At 40.8% G+C, this 19,937-nt stretch overlaps 1 protein-coding gene across 3 annotated transcripts in view; it reads right to left on the bottom strand.

The window, feature by feature from the left end:
- LOC135207287 (probable dolichyl pyrophosphate Glc1Man9GlcNAc2 alpha-1,3-glucosyltransferase) overlaps window positions 1–19,937 on the bottom strand; it is a 222,911-nt gene that overhangs the window by 121,360 nt on the left and 81,614 nt on the right. For 2 of the 3 annotated variants that reach the window (XM_064238956.1, XM_064238958.1), the window contains exons 2-4: window positions 8,909–9,053; window positions 5,077–5,204; window positions 309–477 (exon numbers count right to left, since the gene is read on the bottom strand). In XM_064238956.1, coding sequence (XP_064095026.1) covers window positions 309–477; window positions 5,077–5,204; window positions 8,909–9,053 — 442 coding nt within the window. The remainder of the gene's footprint in view (window positions 1–308; window positions 478–5,076; window positions 5,205–8,908; window positions 9,054–19,937) is intronic. The other variant, XM_064238957.1, reaches the window with a different exon arrangement.

Raw genomic sequence — 19,937 nt, 5'->3', positions numbered from 1 at the left:
ATAAAGAATCAACTACTGTATTTTAGCAGCTATTTGTGCATTTACTGTTCATATTACTTGTGCAATCAGCATGAATCATCAAACTAATTATAGAAAAACTAATTTCTTCTTTTAATTCTTATCACATAGTCTAATCAGGCCACTGAGGTGACACTCATAACTCATAGGGCTGATTCAAATGGGAGTACTGTACCATAAACACAGTTTACATCTAAACTAATAGACTGGAACCTGAAAAGAGATTTCCTTAAAATTACTTAAGAAGAACATACCACTAAACACAAAATTGTTACCATACATGATCTCACCTGTATCATTCTCGCAATTGATATAAACAAAATTCCAAAAAGAAATCCATTGTATTGAAAGTGTATGTGATCAACTAAAAAGAGCCCAGCATTTCCAAATAAGATAATGAATAACTGATATGTAATATCACTTATTTGACCCGATGCTCTTCCAACCTCCTCACTGCATCTGAAAGATATGGAAAATCAAATTGCCATTAAATACAAAAGTAATAAAAATTATGCAAATCATTTGATACACACATATAAAATAGATCTGAACTAATGCATTCCAAAATACTTGAACTACCATTAACCCTCTTACGCCGAAGCGGTAAAAAAAAAAATTGTCTCCCATGTGCCGGAGGTGTTTCAGAGTGAGCGCGGAAGCGGAAAAAATATTTTTGTCAAAAAATCACAGCGTGCTTAGTTTTCAAGATTAAGAGTTCATTTTTGGCTCCTTTTTTTGTCATTGGCTGAAGTTTAGTATGAAACCATCAGAAATGACAAAAATTATCATTATCATATATAAATAATGCGATATATGATAGCGCAAAAACAAAATTTCATATATAATTGTATTCAAATCGCGCTGTGCGCAAAACGGTTAAAGGTAACAAGTTACTTTTTTTTTCGTTGTAATATACACTAAATTGCAATTATTTTGGTATATAACACATTGTAAAATAATAAAAGCAACACAGAGAAAATATTATCACAAAATAATGCATGAATTCGTAAGGCGCGGACGTAAACAAATATTTTTTTTCAAAAATTCACCATAAATCTAAATATTGTCCTAGAGACTTCCAATTTCTTTCAAAATGAAGACAAATGATTGAATATTACTATACTGTAAGAGTATTAGCTTACAATTGCCGTTTTCGACCATATCTGACGAGTTAAAGTTGACCGAATGTCGAATTTTTATATATATATTTTTTTTATATGCAATTATTTCGAAAATAAGAAAAGCTACAACCTTCAAATATTTTTCGTTTTATTCTGCATAAAATTGCGCACATTTTCATATATAAAACTCTATGAAATGCCTAATATGAAATGGAGCAAATATTCCGAGAAGGACGTACGTATTTTGGAGATTTGTGGCGGAGAATCCGCACGCGGAGGGAAGGAAAGATTTTTTTTTAAATTCACCATAAATCTAAATATTTTGCTAGAGACTTCGAATTTGTTTCAAGATGAAGATAAATGACTGAATATTACTAGACTGTAAGAGTTTTTAGCTTACAATTGCTTTTTCGACCATTTCGGTTTAGAGTCAAAGTTGACCGAACGTGGTTTTTTTCTATTTATCGTGATTTATATGCAAATATTTCAAAAATGAGAAAAGCTACAACCTTCAATTATTTTTTTTGTATTCTACATTGAAATTGGGCACATTTTCATATATAAAACTTTATGTAACAGCTAATTTAAAATGGTGCAAACATTACCACAATCGCACGTATGATTTTTTTCGGAAGAGTTACCGCGCGGACGTAAAGAAATGTTATTTTTTTCATAAATTCACCATAAATCGAAATATTGTGCTAGAGACTTCCAATTTGTTGCAAAAGGAAGGTAAATGCTTGAATATTACTAGAATATAAGCATTTTAGCTTATAATTGCGTTTTTCGACCATTTCGGTAGAGTCAAAGTTGACCGAAGGTTGAAATTTTGGCAGTTATCGTTATTTATATGAAAATATATCAAAACTCATAAAAGCTACAACCATGGGTTGTTTTTAGTTGTATTGTGCATGAAATTGCGCACATTTCCATATATAAAACTTTATATAACGGCTAATTTTAAAATGGTGCAAACATTACCACAATCGCATGTATGATTTTTTTCGGAAGAGTTACCGCGCGGATGTAAGGAAAAAGTTTTTTCATAAATTCACCATAAATCGAAATATTGTGCTAGAGACTTCCAATTTGTTGCAAAATTAAGGTAAATGATTAAATATTACTAAAATATAAGAGTTTTAGCTTACAATTGCATTTTTCGACCATTTCGGTAGTCAAAGTTGACCGAAGGTTGAAATTTTGGCAATTATCGTTATTTATATGAAAATATCTCAAAACTGATAAAAGCTACAATCATGAGTATTTTATTGTTGTATTCTACATAAAAATGTGCACATTTTCATATATAATACTTCATGTAACGGCTAATTTACAATGGTACAAAAATTATGTCAAAGTGACGAAATAATTTCCGAGATGTGTCACAGATACTTTTTAGTGCGGCAAGAAAGAAATTCGTGCTTGCGCGCCTGCGTAACGATTGTAAACAAAACAACACCTTGATCCGTGAACTCCCAGCATCCCCCAAGGCGCGTGATTCAAAAGTTTTAGGCTGGTAGGTCTATAAGTATTTTTCCGCGAATTTAAAAAAAAACTTTTGTAAGTCGACGTAAAATACGTCCAGTCGGCACACGGGAGACAAAAAATGTCGACGTAAAATACGTCCAGTCAGCGTAAGAGGGTTAATATTAAGTAGTTTAACCAGACCACTGAGATAGTTTATGACTCTCATGGGGCTGACCCAAAGATCTGTCTTTATTAATAAGGTTTAGACTTTATTTGCAGTCAATTACATTTTCAATATTCACACAAAAAAGTGAACTGTTATAGTCAAACTCAGCCTTTTTGCCCACTAAGGTGCTGGCCTTGTTTACCCTGGATTTTACACGCTGGCCTTGTTTACCCTGGATTTTCCACACCGTTGCCACTTCTCCCAAAGTAGGTACTTCCGCCCCACCTCTCTCTCTCTCTCTCTCTCTCTCTCTCTCTCTCTCTCTCTCTCTCTCTCTCTCTCTCTCTCTCTCTCTCTCTCTCTCTCTCTCTCTCTCTTTCTTGTGTTCAGCCTCTGATTACCAATCTTGATTTGCTTTGGAGCAAATCCTTCTAACTGTCCTTTTGCTTACTTTGGCAGCTTTGGCTGTCCGCCGTTGGCCTTTTCATCTAAAAAGTACCAATTAACATTATAAATTATTTCCTTAGTCTGACTGTGCAGGTGGGGGCAGGGAGAAGTGGGAGATGTTTACATGATGGGTCCATGACCTTGTTGGGCTGAGGTGGCAATGGAGCACTAACCCAGCACAGAGGTGTTGTCAAATTTCAGGAAAACATTTTTAGTAACATTCACTTTCCTATCAAAGACTTAGTCATTCTTAAACATATGGAGTTTTATTATGAAACAGAGTACCATATATTTAGTTAGTATAAAAAATATCAGACATTTCTTCATCACTGTCGTAGCGTATTTAGAGAACTGTGGCAACTGTGCAGCCAATGCCTTAGTGGCCAAAAAGGCTGAGTTTGACTATAGTGTCTTCTACATCCTGTAGTACATACTACATATAGGGATTGGATCACATAGGTTAATCATCAAATTTCCATGGGTCGTGATGAACTGCATACTCCAACCCTGGGCTTGATCTGATATTATTTGTAACAATCATGTTCTTTGTTCCATATATTCTGCCCTTACAGATTACAGGCGGCCCTTGGTTAGCGACAGGGGTTCCGTTCCTGGCCGCCGACGCTAAGTGATTTTCGACACTAAGCTATTTTAAAGCCTACAGCCGCTGCACACCTTTCAAAATTCTAGACCAGTTAACAGCGCCCTAGACCAGTCAAACAGCACCATAATCCTGTGATGGCGCAATAAGTAAAATAATATTTATGCAGTATAGTACTATAGAATTTACTGTACAGTAGTACTGTTCAGTACATTATAGTACTATTATAAATACTGTAAAGTGAAAAATGCCTAGCTTTAATCCTTTGGGTGTCTAGAGTATGTAAAGATATAATAAGGTTTTATACAGTGTACAGGTAGCTGTAGTGTTCAAGTTACGATAATTCACTTTACGATAATCCAATTTTATGAGAGACCAAATTACAATAGGCTAACTTTATCCCATCTTCTAGTTACATACGTTTAAAAACAGCAAAAGAGAATGATGAAAGTATGGTTTTAACGTTATACTCATTGTGTAAACATGTACAGCCATGAACAACCGAACGAGAAACAACTTTTTTTTTCTAAGTACAACCAAATTGGATAACATCCGTTTGGTTTTTATTTCAATCATTGTACTATAGTACACTATTACCATAATTGTTATAAATGACAGTATGTAGAATAGAACTGAGATATCTTAATGAAGTAACGTTATTCGCTATAGATCAAAGATCAATATAGATCAAAGATCAATCTTGAAATATACTGTTAAATTTAAACCTAGTTATAACTGAAGCTGAGAAAACTGTTCAAGCTGCTAATGACTATTATCGTGCATCGGCAACAGGGATAAAACTCCAGTAAACGTATGCCATCAAACACAACCGTAGATAAAATTTTCACGCCGATAGAAGATAAATAATGTAAAGTTCGTATTACGATGATATAAGGGAAAGTTGCAAATGGAATCACATAATTTTTGTAAGCAATAAAGATGCCACCAACATAATCTGTTAACAAAAAAACAATTAGTTCACAATCGCAACGAGACATATTCAGTTCATATTTCCACCTAAAAACACATCGTATAAGGAAAAATAACCTTGTCTCATATAAGTCAAGTATCTAGATGTTCATTTATGCTAACTAGAAGCAAGAACTAAGGGTAACTAAATTTTAAATTCTTTTAATCTCCATTACTATCAATCAAAACAATTACATGGCATATCAAGCAAAATGGATATATATTCTTAGTGTGGGAGCTCTATTAATGTAAAGGAGCTACGAGTAATTTAACTTATGAAGACTTACATTTTACATCCATATGCGTAGACGAGATCAGAAGCAATTACAGAGACACGCTGAAATACCACAGTTGCCACAGATGCATAGTTAAGGTTTTCAACTTTAAGCATCAGGGGATCAAAGTACCATGCAATCTGAAATATGATAATTCTTGAAAACTGCCATACTCACATTAACTTAGTTCAAAAAGGACAAATGAATATTCCAAATGCTTACAACAGATGATTCTGTTACTATGGACAACAAGCCATTATCCCTGAAGTAGTGCAGTAATTATACCTCTAAAGTAACTCAGTAATTAGTTTTAAAATGTACTTGTATGTTTCAATTGCTTACAACAAATGTTCCTGTTACTATGGAGGATAAGCTATACCAGTAGACTATCTACTACTCAAAAGTTGAATGTAGAAGAAATCAGTTCTTTGACAGAATTATATTTTTTAGATAAAATACTGTAAATGAATCTATCATGCTGTCAACCTACCAAAGGATGCAGGTTAATGAAAGTGCAGGTCATGTATTAGGCTCCGCTAATTTGGTAGGTCTGATTTAGAAGCTAGATGATTAGCTGAAAAAATGTTCACCTTGTTGAGGAAGGTACAGCATCAGTTACATTACAGATATCCACCAATTAAACTCATGTAATGATTATGGTAGTGGTCCATGAGATGAATATACTTGTAAATGCTAGAGGCTACCAGAGGGTCAAAATAAAAATGTATCAAAGTATTTGACAGGGCGATCCATCAGGTAGTGCACCATCCATAAATCTGACAGTCAAGATGTGGTTCACAATTGTGTCCTTCCATACCTAAAAGTAAGGAGAGAAAAAAAAAAAAAAAAAAAAATGAGCCACAAATAATTATTTGGACTAAAGGACTGCAAGTTGATTCATACAATGAAAGTAAATGTAAGACTGACTGGCTGCCAGACACTGGTTTATGTGACGAACTACATCCAAGAGGTTAACAGATATTCGTTGGTACTTGTTCACAATCCCTTATCCAAAATCCTTGGGGCCAACTGTTTTGGTTTTTATGATTGTTTTTCAGATTTTGAAACTGAAGGTTACTCCCCCACTGGGGTCTGGGAAGAGTTTAATTTTTGGTTGATAGTAGTATTTGGCTAGGCTTGCTAAGCCTGTCTCAGTTTTGGTGGATTCCACTGATAATGCATATTAGTACGTGTAAGCTACTCTTTGACTAACTAGAAGCCCCATTTGGTACACTAAATGTGCTTGGTCATACATTCAACCAGGCTTAACGAACTTATGGCTTGTCTAATACTTTGCTCTAGCCATCTGACTAAGACTACCAGTACAGTGGACAATATGGACTGAACCCTCCTCCCTAGCCCGCTGGTTTGGGAAATTACTGAGATGTCAGCTTAACTCCCTCTCACTCTCAATAGTCTCCTAGTAGCAGGAACTGTATCCATTTCTATAGGTCCCTGCATCTTCTTATTCCAAGAGTGGGCAATCATATTGATTCCCTGACATTCCAGCTTGTGACTTTGAGAGTTCCATGCTCACCCTGTCATTCTAGATGAGAAGAAAAACTTCCCAAAAAGTCTCCCTATGGTCACTGCAGATGGAGATGAAATGCTAGACCACCACCAGCACATCTTCAAGCGATTACCTTGTCTTAAAAAATTCTGGAACCATTGGTTGGAGACAGGAGCAGACCTGTGGGTGGTTCAAATCTTGAAACATGGTTGTTGGTTTCTCTTTTTGAAGACAATCTCTCATTGACATCTGAAGTTACCCAATGTGTGTTGCATGTAAGGAACCCATTAGTTTTTTATTCTTGACAAACAGGTAAGGTAGAGAGAGGTACTCAGTGATCTTGGGGCTTTTATGGCTGGCTGTTTGACATTCCCTAAACCTAAGGGGGGTGAAACTGACCTCAAACACTAATGAACTTATTTTTGCAAAACACCTTTATGGATAGGAAATAAAAGTATCAGTGCATCACCCTATTTGAAAGAGCAACTTTTAAATCCCAACCCTCAAATAGAGATCTGGCACATATTCATCAGTGGAGTATGCTTTGGGCCATGAAACTTAACCTTTAATAGACAGAGACCATCATATGCTAACGATAACAAGTTTTGAGTGGTGGGTGGATTAACTCATGGTGAGTATCAATGTTGCATGCAATTGATCTGTAGGAATCAGACAGGAATGAGATTCCATTACTACAATTGCCAATAAACTTACCAATGGCAACTTTGAGACTGGCTCAGCTCAGATTTTTAGGTGTCTCATGAGTCAGGTTTCAGTTGGTTTTAGTTATCTTTTATCATAGTATGTCAGTTATAGTTATTGTAATTTTGCAAAGAAAGGTGCAAAGATATATTAGAAAAAACATGTGTAATCCCAAAAAGTTACTGCATCTTCAATCTCAGTAAATTTAGGTAAACATTTTACAACAAATATACTCAGAATTTGTTACTGATTTTAGTTCTTACCTGTTATGATATGTGGTCATGTAAAAGTGGCCCAAAAAGGGGTTGGAAATAGTCATTTCTACTTCTCGTGGAAGGTAGGAAGAATCTTTTATTTTTTTTTTTACACCATGTGCATTTGCATGTCTTCCTTTTCCCATTAAAGTGTTTTTTTCTTAAATTGGTCAAACTCAAAGTTTGCCCGGTCTGGGGTGCTGCATACGTACTATTGTTTCCTTAGCCTGGTTCTTAAGGGTTAATCCTAACACTTACAAGTATGATAGCCAGTCCGGAACATGTCTTCCTTTGCATCCTGATTTACATTTAAATGGTAACATTTTAAATGAACTCTGCTAAGATTTCAGATGTAACTTTTGATAAGAAATTGACTTTTGAGAAACATATCTGTAACACTGCTTCCTCCGTTTCCTAAAACGCTTGTATCCTACAGAAATATTTTCAAATGTTTCATGATGAAGCTACTATATCTAAGTGTTTAAACTTTTCTTCCTTATTTGGAGGACTGTTATCTAGTGTGGTCTTTGGATGCTAATTTTCCTCTCCAAGTCTTGGAACGTTTTTTGTCATCAATCAAGTTTATTATGCCAATTCTTAATGTTGACTTGTGGCATAGATATAAATGAGTTTATTATGTATGCTAAATTATGTTATACAATGACAATTATTCCCTGAACTCTTCTTTATCTGACCTAGCTGTTTTTGCTCACAACACTTGGCAGGCTGCTGTTGTAGCAAAGTGTGTTTACTAGCATTAGTTTGGCAACAAATGTAATGTTTATATTATCACGTTACTTGTAAAATGTCTTGAACGCAAGTATTAGTTCAGCAACTAATGCAACGTTTACATTATTACACTACTTACTCATAACATGTCTCAAACAAAAGTATTAGTTTGGCAGCGAATGTAATCTTACATTATTGCGTTAACTTTAAAGGGTAAGCTACTCTACCAGTACTAGTTTATTTGCCAATATGATTGTGAATTTGCTATCACATCAAAATATGAAACTCAAATCTGACCATTAATAACAAAACAATAATATACTGTACTGAATGGTGAAAGTTTGAAGGCTACCCAAAATTGGCAGTACATAATTCTTTTAAAAAAAACCAGTCTCCGACTAGCAAGTTTAAGAACACACTTGGCATCAACAATCAAGTGTTTCCTGAAGGTTGGTAGAAATAGAATGAAATGGTATTCCTGTTGGTGGGTGGGTCCTATTGCCTGCACTAAATCTGTGAAGTGTTACCCACAAATTTTTTAATCTTCAAGCTGCCGAGGGAAGAAATTGTTAGCAAAGTATTCACTGGGTAAGTTACTTAAATAAAATTATAGCTTTACTTGAACTTGAACTGTATCAGGATACATTACCTTAGCTAAAATAAATTCAAACCAAGCAAACAAAGGAGGATAGTCCAAAGTCCATTCCGAGGTGTGATCATAGTACCATTTGCTTACAGGTAAGCTGTGTGTAATAGCAAGCCAGTTTCGATGGACTTCAAAATCAGTTGACCGACTGAAAAGGGAAAATTTAGAATGAAATTCAAACACTCACATTTATGGTATTACAGCACTTATGACAGAGATACAAAAATTAATGTGCTTATCAGAAATTGTATTATTCTATAGAACTACACTATTTATTCCATTAAATACAAAACCCTTTAAAAAATCATAGGTAATGGTAACCAAGAGGTGATTACAGTATAAAATCTAAATAAGTTGGGTTAGATCACCTATGTTGTGATTTTTTACTCACTTCAGCAACAATTCACTAGAAAGCCCCACTACAAACAATTTCATACCAGCTGGAGAGACTTAGAAGATATTCTCAGTAATGTTTGACTGCTTTATATTTTAAATATAATTCCAACACAACAAAAGGCAACAATACAAAAAAATTGGAAACAATGTTTTCCATAAAACATTTCATACATTTAACATACATACAAAAGAAACTTAGGTTACTAAAATAACAAAATTTTATTTTGAATTCCTTCTGAAGATTAATGGTATGAGAGAAAAAAAAAATTGTTCTTTGGTGATCAACTGTCCAATCCAAAGGTTAAACCTTACAAAATGGCAATTTGTCGAAAAATGAAATTTTCATTATTAAAATGAAGTTTTATTGTATACTTACCGAACAATTATAGAGCCGTGATTTCCACGAGCGGCAGGATACTAAATTCAAATTTAGCGCGTCGGCGTCGCCAACACTGGTGGTGATGACGTCATCTCCCTCCACTCGCGGGAGAACCAGGTACAACTGCCCAGGTGAATCCAATTCTTTCTGCCCGTCCGTCCACCTAAGGGGAGGAGGGTGGGTATAATCATAATTGTTCGGTAAGTATACAATAAAACTTCATTTTAATAATGAAAATTTCATTTTTATTGTAGTGTCTTACCGAACAATTATAGAGCTGATTACACATTTATGGGAAGGTGGGATTCAGTGGACCACTAGTATTTTTAAATGGTTACATTTATTGCAATACCAGTAAACACTCAAGGTGTCTGTTGTACCTTACCTTGTAAGAGAGCTACAGCAGACTGTTACTGCCTCTGGTCGGTGCTCTTCTTACTATTGTAGAGGAACTGGAATTTGACCAAAGTTAGCCTCTACAGGAGTGGAATCCTTCCGTAGTTCAAGCGAGTCAAGGCTGACTGACGGAGGATAGTAACAACAAAGATTGCCCTTGCCCTGGGCTAAGACCAGAAATTCAATCATACAAAACATTTGTCACCAACACCAGATTTAAAAACATATATACCCAACCATTGTAAAATCTGACCTAACAGACTGGTGAGTATCCCAGGTACTCAGTACCCCCAGCTTCCCTTGAACTCGACAACCTATTCAAGGTGAAAAGTTAGCATAGAGGTGACGACCCCTGTGCCGTTTCTCCCAACACCATGCCAGAAACCGCCACCGGACCTAACGTTTTACAATTCTCGAAAACCGTTTCTATCTCTTTGAGATAATGACTCGCAAAAACCGAATTCGATCTCCAGAACGTGCTCTGAAGAATCGAAGCTAAAGATAAATTCTTTCTGAATGCTAAAGAAGTTGCCACTGCTCTAACCTCGTGAGCTTTAACTCTCAGAACAGAAAGATTGTCGTTCTCGGACTGCGAGTGAGCTTCCCTGATAAGCTCTCTAATAAAGAACGATATAGCATTCTTAGAAAGAGGATGAGAGGGATTTTGAACCGAGGTCCAGAGCTTAGAAGATTGTCCTCTAATACCCTTAGTGACAAACAGATACTGCTTAATAGCCCTGACTGGACATAAGAGCCTTTCTTCCTCCTCATGTCCAACCAAATCAGATAAGTTCCTTACCACAAAACTCCTCGGCCAAGGATTAGAAGGATCTCATTTTTTGGCTAGAAAGGTCAAAGATACCGAAAATACAGCATTGCCTTGAGAGAAACCGACTCTTTTGTCTATAGCGTGCAATTCGCTGACACGCTTAGCAGAAGCTAGTGCAATAAGAAAAAGTGCCTTCTTAGTCAAGTTCCTGAGTGAAGCCGACTTCAAAGGCTCAAACGGTGGCCCCATGAGGAACTTAAGCACCACTCTAAGTTCCAAGCCACTGTATCTTGCGGGAGCTTAGTGGTTTCGAAAGACCTAATGAGGTCCGACAGATCTGAAATTGGAGGAAATATCCAAACCTCGATGTCGAAAAACCGAAGAGAGCATGGCTCTATATCCTCTGATCGTCGAAGGAGCCAGTTTCTTAGAGTTCCTAAGAAATAGAAGAAAATCTGCTATTTCTGTTAAAGAGGTCGCAGAAGTAGAGACTTTAGCACTTCTACACCACTCTCTGAAGATTCTCCACTTCCCTTGATAGAGTTTGTTAGAAGACTCTCTCCTACAACGAGCGATAGCTTCTGCAGCTCTTCTTGAAAATCCTTTCGCTCTGACAAGATTCCGGACAGTCTGAACCCTGGTCAGAGCTAGAGCGGACAAGTTTTTGGTGGAACCTCTTGAAGTGAGGTTGTTTGAGAAGCCACTTCTCTGGAGGAAGAAGTCTGGGGAAGTCTACTAACAACTGGAGAAGGTCCGGGAACCACTCTTTCCTGGGCCAAAAGGGAGCGATTAACGTTAGTGTTACATTGCTGTGCAACATGAACTTGTTCAGCACCTCTCTTATTAGACCGAACGGAGGGAATGCATAAGCTTCCAGACCCGACCAATCCAACAGCATTGCGTCCACCGACCAAGCTAGAGGATCTGGGACTGGAGAACAAAAGAGAGGAAGACGTTGTTCCTTGATGTCGCGAACAGGTCTATTGACGGTCGTCCCCAAAGGCGCCAAAGTTTCTGACAAATCTTGTTGTCCAAAGTCCACTCCAGACGGTAGGACACTTGCTGTTGACGACTTAACTCGTCCGCCAGGACGTTCATCTTTCCCGGAACAAATCTCGGGACTAGCTGAACTTTCGCTTCGTTTGACCACAGGAGATCCTTGGCTACTTCGTACAGAGAGAAAGACTGAGTCCCCCCCTGTTTCCGCACGTACGAGAGAGCCGTGGAGTTGTCGGAATGCACTGCCACTACTCGACCTTCTACTAAGCTCCGAAACTGTCTGAGCCCCAGGAAAATTGCTAACAGTTCCTTTACATTTATGTGGAACTTCTTCTCCTTCTCCGACCAAGCTCCTGAAGTCCGTTGATTTCCCAGTAGGGCTCCCCAACCTGTGTCCGATGCGTCGGAAAAGACTGTAGGTTCGGGAGGATGGGTCGTAAATCTAACCCTTCTTCCAACCTTGCTCGAGAGAGCCACCACCTTAGGTCCTCTTTTATTTGATCTGTGACAGGAAAGGTAATCGAGTCTGGTTGGTGTCTTCCTGCACCAAGAGGCTCTCAGGAAAAACTGCAGAGGTCTCAATGTGCAGTCTTCCAACGTCACAAATTTCTCCACTGACATCAATTTGCCCAGGAGCCTCATCCACTGATTGGCAGAACTTACCTTTTTGTCCAAGAACTCCTGAACTGTCTCCAGAAAGCCTTGAACCCTCTTCGGGGACAGAAAAGCCCGACAAACTTGAGCATTCAGAAATCATCCCCAAATAAAGGATGCTCTGAGATGGAACCAACTGGGACTTCTGTTTGTTGACCAGAATTCCTAACTTTCTGGCAAGATCCAGAGTTGTTCCAAAAGGTCCTTCATGCACCGACTCTCTGATTCCGACCGGAGAAGCCAATCGTCCAGATAGAGGGAGATTCTTACTCCTAATATGTGCAGCCAGCCTCCTATCGGGGATAGAACCCTGGTGAAAACTTGAGAGCGGTCGCTAGTCCGAAGCAATGCGCCCGAAACTGAAACACCACCTTGCCTTTCGAACATGAACCTCAGGTACTTCCGAGATTCGCGATGTATCGGAATGTGAAAATAAGCGTCTTGCATGTCCAGAGAGACCATCCAATCCTCCTGGTCTGATGGACTCCAGAACCGACCGAGTGGTCTCCACATGAAATTTTTGTTTTTCTGGACATGCAAGTTCAGGGCGCTCACATCCAAAAACCGGGCCTCCAGCCCCCTGATGACTTGGGAACTACAAAAAGGCGATTTGTAAAAGCCTGGAGGAAAATCCCCTTCTATCTGTTCTATCGCGTTCTTTGAGAACAAGCGCTTCCACTTCTGCGGCTAGCGCCAGAAATTTGTCTGAGCCCGGAGAGTATGCCTGGAATAGGAATTGGCACAGGTGAGAGCGAGGGAGGTGAAACGAGAGGAATACGATAGCCGAACTTGAGTACTTGCACTACCCAGGCTTCTGCTCCTCTGTTTTCCCATTCCTCCCAAAACAGAGCCAGCCTGGCTCCCACTGGTGCATGAAGAACCGAGCTTTCATTTGGAAGGTTTGTTAACCTTGGCCGAGGGCCTTTAGACTTTGAGGTCGCAAATTCGACTTCGGCCGAAAGAAGGCGCTTGGGTTTTCTCCCTCCAATCGAAAAGGCACTTGGGCCAGAAGGGAGAAACCGAAGGAACAGTCTCCACAGGAGCTTTAGGTCTCTTAGTAGACTGTGCCAGTAAATCCGAAGTAGATTTCTTATCTAGCGCAGACGAAATTGACAACACTACATCGTCTGGAAACAGGTTATCTTTCACAAAAGGAGCAAACAAGAGAGCAGACTTCTGTTGGGAAGTAACCCTTTTAGAAGCAAAGGAGCACAAAGTTGCCTTTTCTTAAGGGTACCAAAGGCGATGAGCGAAGCTAACTCATCACATCCATCCCTAATGGATTTGTCCGCACAGGACAGAACACCAATCCAATCCTCCGCTAACTCCTGAGAAAGAGAAGACAGTCTTCGATCATGGCCGCTAAAGCGCCAATAGTCCAATCAAGGAAGCTAAAGACTTCCAAAAGTTTAAATTGATTCTTTACAACGTGGTCCAACTCAGGCGCTGTAAAGAAAACTTTCGCTGCGGTGAAAGCAGATCTTCTAGAGGAGTCGATTAAACTAGAGAAGTCTCCCTGGGAGGAGGCAGAAACTCCCAGAGAGAGCTTCCCCGTTACATAAAACCTATACCTCTTACGAAGCAACTTAGAGGGAGGGTAAGCAAAAAGAGCCTTCCCTAAGTCTCTTTCATAGACATCCATTTCTCCGTCTCTTTCACGAATGTCTAACCGCTTTAGATAGAACAAGTTTTGGGAGGAGAGGGTCTGAAGTTTTCCTCCTCATCAAAAAAGTCGAAGTTGGGGAGCGCGGAGCCGCTTTCTCAAAATAATCTGGATAAGATACCAGAAGAAATCTAAGGAGACGTGAATAACACGAGAGGTGATGTGAATCCTCCTCCTCTACTTCTCTTCATTCTCCGATACCGCCGAAGAAGTAGACGGAACTACAACCGGATTCTGAAGGTTTCGAACCACCCTTGGATTCATTCATCCAGTTGGTTAACATCTCTAACTGCTTGCGCAAAGGCGCCAGAGACGAATCAAAAACAGTTAACGTAGGCTTGGAAGAGCCTAAATGTTCAGAAGGAGGCGGAAAAAACTACTTGCGCCTGCTCGAGCCGCCGAAATTCGAGGCGAAACAGGCGTAACAGACGAAAAAGCGCCCTAAAGAAACACCTTAGAACTGCTAGCTACAGCGCTAAAACCACAATCTCTACTAGTAGATGGAGCCGAAAAAGGCACAGATTGAGGCGACGAACGAGCCGCTAACGGCCGAGGCGCAACCCTACTCTCAGGCTCCTTATACCGCTTGACTAGAGGAGGCGAAGAATCGGCGCCTGAACGCCTCTTTAAGGGACGCGAAACGGGCGAATGTCGCCAAGAGCGCCGCGCGACAGGAGATGAATCGCTTGAATCATTCGAATGGCGTCTGACCGCAACACCTTTCCAACTCTTAACCGAGCCCTGTTGAGGCGCAACAGGCTCAACAAGAGAGGCGCCTGTCTGTGGGCAAATCCCGATCGACTCCCTTGGACTTCCGGTATGTCTTCTCCCCGGTGCGGGGGAGCTGGACAGTGACCTTTGTCTAGGAGACGTGTCAGGACAGACAGACGCACCCTCAACTACACTCTTACCTGAAGCCGCTTTCTCCAAAAACGTCTTAACTGAATTACCAAGTTGCAAAACCGTATTCGCTAGTACCGAAAATAAACTGATCTGAACCTCGATTCCAGACTGGCAATGGTGTCGGAAGAAACTACACGGGAAGCCGGAGAAGCGGGATTAGTAGGAGGAATAGGAGGTGTAGTTAAAGGAGACATAACAATTTGAGGAGAAACAGAAGGAACAGATGCATCGCAAGACGAAGCAGAGCTAAGTCTACTTTCCCTAAGCGCTGCTTTTCTAATTCTGTCTTTTAGCTAATTTCTCCGAGTATGAACTAAAAAACTTCCATTGAGAATCAGTCCAATCACTACACTCGTTACATGTTCGATCTGCTGAACAAACCTGTCCCCTACACTTAACACATTTAGTGTGAGAATCATACTCTAACTTGGATAATCTAGTTTTACATCCTGAGATAAAAACCTAACTCCCGACGGACTAGAATCCGACATGGCAACGCCTAAATAAAAAGCCAAATAACAACGCCAAAAAAGAGTACTTCACCAATTCCGAAGATCAAATCCACAAGAAAAAAGCGAAGCAAAGTCATCCAACCGCACCGACCACCGATGTTCACCGGACGCCGGCAGGAAAAGAATTGAATTCACCTGGGCAGTTGTACCTGGTTCTCCCGCGAGTGGAGGGAGATGACGTCATCACCACCAGTGTTGGTGACGCCGACGCGCTAAATTTGAATTTAGTATCCTGCCGCTCGTGGAAATCACGGCTCTATAATTGTTCGGTAAGACACTACAATAAAAATGATATTGTTAGAATACAATAAAGTTTTGTACATACTTACCCGGCAGATATATACTTAGCTTATGTCTCTGACGTCCGACAGAAATTCGAATTTCGCGGCACACGCTGCAGGTAGGTCAGGTGATCTACCCCCCTGCCGCTGGGTGGCAGGAATAGGAACCGTTCCCGTTCTAGAACCAGATTTTCTCTTCCACCTGTCTCCTGAGGGGAGGCTGGGTGGGCCATTCATCGTATATATCTGCCGGGTAAGTATGTACAAAACTTTATTGTATTCTAACAATATCATTTTTGTACATGCAACTTCCCCGGCAGATATATACTTAGCTGATTGACACCCTTGGTGGTGGGTAAGAGACAACTATTTACTGAATAGACAGGTAAACAACATACGTTGTAGGTAATAAATAAATAAAACCTTGGTTCCTACTTGTTCAGGCGGAAGATTCCATGGCTAATGCCTAGGAATCTGCTTCGCCTCAAGAGCCTCAGCGAGGATGTGACCTATGGCTAAGAGTTCTTGTGGGTCTGTCGATGGGGTCTTATCCATTTACTCGACAGAGCCTCTTACATGACAATATGCCTATGCCTAGTGGCATAATTAAGGAGCACAACACCGATCCCGATCACCTGATCCTAACACGAGGGTTAGTGCTTAAGTTGAAAAGAGTTATCCCCAAACTCCTTTCAAACAACCCAAAGAAAAAACACGACGTTAACTAAAATTTAACTCACTAGTTAAGGATCAGTATCGGCTCCCTATCCCAGCAATGTATCCGCATACACGTATCAACCAAGAGAGAAGGATCTCTCGTAGGTTATCTTGACATCCTTCGGATATGGGAAGTCAAACACAGAGTTTGCATCTCCCGTATGTTGACAGCTAATATGTCCTTATGACATATTGTTAAGGAAAGAACAAGAATACAGAAAAGCTCGCACTTCATGCGCTTTTAATTCTCAGCTGTTTGAAGGAATCATCAATGCACTTGTCAAGTGCTTAGGAGATCACATTGTCTCAAAGAAGGCCAGGGCATTCTTTGATATAGATCTCTTCTGGGTGAAGCCTGGAGCCTGGCTAGCGCCTCGCGCCTGGCTGGAGCCTTGCGCCTGAATGGCGCCTAGAGCCTGGCTGGAGCCTTGCGCCTGGCTGGCGCCTGGCTGGCGCCTGGCTGGCGCCTGGCTGGCGCCTGATTGGCTCCTCCCTCCTGGCTAGCGCCTCGCGCCTGGCTGGAGCCTTGCGTCTGGCTGGCGCCTTGCGCCTGGAGCTTGGCAGAAGACTTCATGATTACTGTCTATGAGTCTGCCATGCCTCAAGAGTTTTCAGCGAGGTAGGGACCTATGACTGACAAACCCATTCTGGATCATGTCAATGGGGGCTAGCCCGCTTTACACGACAGAGCCTTCTCGGATCGTGCCAATGGGGGCTGACCCACTTACATGGCAGAGCCTTACCTGTATCATATCAATGGGGACTAGCCCTCTTACATGACAGAGCTTTAGGTTTCTCTTTACTGGAAGGAGCCTTGCGCCTGGATGGATCCTCAATCCTGACTGGAGCCTAGCCTTGAAGGAGCCTGGCACCTGGATGGCGCCTGGCTGGCTTCTAGAGCCTGGCTGGCTTCTAGAGCCTGGCTGGCTCCTAGAGCCTGGCTGGCTCCTAGAGCCTGGCTGGCTCCTAGAGCCTGGCTGGCTCCAGAGCCTGGCTGGCTCCTAGAGCCTGGCTGGCTCCTAGAGCCTGGCTGGCGCCTCGCGCCTGGCTTGGCTCCTCCACACTTGCTGGAGCTTCGAGCTTGGAAGAGTCTCTAGGCTGTCTGGCGATGTCCACATCGGACACTCTTATATACTGTCCGATTTGTTCGCCTCTGGCGCATTTTGCGCCAGGTTGGAGGCCCGCCTCCTTCTCAGTATCCGGCCATGACAGAGTTCCTTGGAACTGTCCGCCTCTGGCGTTTTTTTCGCCTGTATTGGCATTTGGCGCTTGGCTGGCGCTACATTGTCCGAGAGTCCTGAACAACCACATAGTTTATCAGGAGACTGGAGAAGGGTGGAAGAAATTCTTCCCCTTTGAGCTTTTGGCCCCTGGCAAGGGGAGGCGATTTTAGTCAGCTACACCCAGTAGACGACAGGATATCTAACAATACGAGAGAGAAGAGTCTTCCTCCGAGGAGGATCCTTTGTGAATACTTCTTTTGCTAACGAGATCTCTTCTTACATGTTGATGAGGTTCCTCGTTGCAGAATCTTCCCTATCCTTGCCCGAAGGAAGGGAAGGAGTCTGGAAGTCGAAGGAGAGACTGAGCTGAAATTGGGCGGAACCCTGATTTTTCTAGCTCTTATTGTTATTCTTCTGAATACCTTCTGGGAAGCATTTTGAGCCCTCATCGCACCCCGAAGACTCTGTAGGCAAACGTTTAAACCATCTCTTCTTCTGTAGATGAAAATGTAAGTACCCTGCCTGGGCAACTAAACTTCTATCTGAAAGCGTTGCGTCAGGAATAGAGGGATTTAGTTCTTTTGCCAGACATACTATGCTGGCAAGAACCCATTGCCGAGTCTCCATTGAATCTGATGCGAGATTCCAATGCACAAAAAATTCACTTGTCTTCTTGGTCGTTTAGGGCTAAGAGAAACAAAGAATTCCTTCATAAACTTCCTCAAAGAAGTTTGATGAGGAGCAGTTCCATTTTGTCGGAACACGGAATCTGTGGCCACAAAAAAAAAAAAAAATTCCATTCGAAGTACATGATATCCTACTCTTGTCGTATTGCGGTATCGTATAGATCCCGAAGATCTTAATCCTCTGTTATCTCTAATTCCCCTTGTAGAGACAGAGTATAGCCTTTTACTGCGTTCTTTGATAGCAGATATATACATAGGTGATTCTTCCCTCTGAAAGTGAAGAAAAAACCTCGCTATGTGGTTCACAGAGGTATCGGAAGAGGACAGTTTCCTCATTCCATCTAGCACGATCTGCAGCAATTCTATGTCTTAGCCATGACTATTGTCATTTACCTTGAAAAATCCTCTCATTCATGTCCACTTCTGGTCAGTCTGCACGTGGAAAGACTCAGAGTGGAGAGGTTTTTCAGGTCTATTTATAATAGATTCTGATAGAATATCCAGATACTCTTGGAAAAGCCTTACGAAACATGCTGTGAGAAGAACGTGACTTCTGTGAATCCAACCTCTCTAAGGCCAAAATGAGGCATTCATCCTCTCTTCCTTTGACGCCCATTTATCTTAATATCTGTTAATTTATAACTTAGGGGAAAAAACTTGAACTGTAAAGTATTGTTTTTCCCCTTCTTTAAATTAAAGATGTCGTATATTCCGCTACCTCTCTTGGTTCTTTCGAGGAAGGAAGCCAGTCTAATAGGAAGCCTGTTCGTCTTCTACCTTGCGAAGAGATCTATGAAGACTTTCCGCAGGTTCTCAAAACTCTTTTCAATAAATGTTAGACATACGTTAACAGTTATTATCTTTCGATCGAGAAGGTTCTCACGGACATGCAAAATCTTGCATCGAACCTTTAAGGATCGTTACGTTCCGTGTCTGTTCCCAAATAGGTTCTCTCTTGTTAACGCGAACAGGGGCGAAAAAAGGGATTTTGACGAAGGAAAAATCTATTTCTGGGTGATTGGCTCGTGTTCGCCCATGAAAGGATCCTTAATATCATTCTTCTAGGTAAAATTAATCTAAAATTACCAGAGAAAAACAAAATTAAGAAAATGTCAGTAAAAACTGACTCGCTCACTCTTAAAAAGAAGTGTCGGTATGGTAATAGGGGCGAGTGGGAACACTACCACGAGACATTCACCAATTAGAACTTCCAATCAGAATCCCCACAAGAGAGAGCTGATACCAACGGGCGATGCTGGCCGCTACTACTACTACTAGAGGACGCCACGGACAGCAGCGCCCCTAGCGGACATCCTTAATCTAAAAACATCTTGTCCTGCATGGGGGGGGAAAACAAAACAGGGTGGGTTTCATAGGGCGACACGAGCCAATCACCCAGAAATAGGATTTTTCCTTCGTCAAAATCCCTTTTCTGGCTCAGCTCGTGTCGGCCT

This window comes from Macrobrachium nipponense, chromosome 32, assembly GCF_015104395.2.
Source record: "Macrobrachium nipponense isolate FS-2020 chromosome 32, ASM1510439v2, whole genome shotgun sequence".
In the NCBI taxonomy this organism is placed as follows: domain Eukaryota; kingdom Metazoa; phylum Arthropoda; class Malacostraca; order Decapoda; family Palaemonidae; genus Macrobrachium; species Macrobrachium nipponense.
The sequence above is the reverse complement of the archived record's forward strand: the minus strand, read 5'-3'. Positions and strand labels throughout refer to the sequence as shown.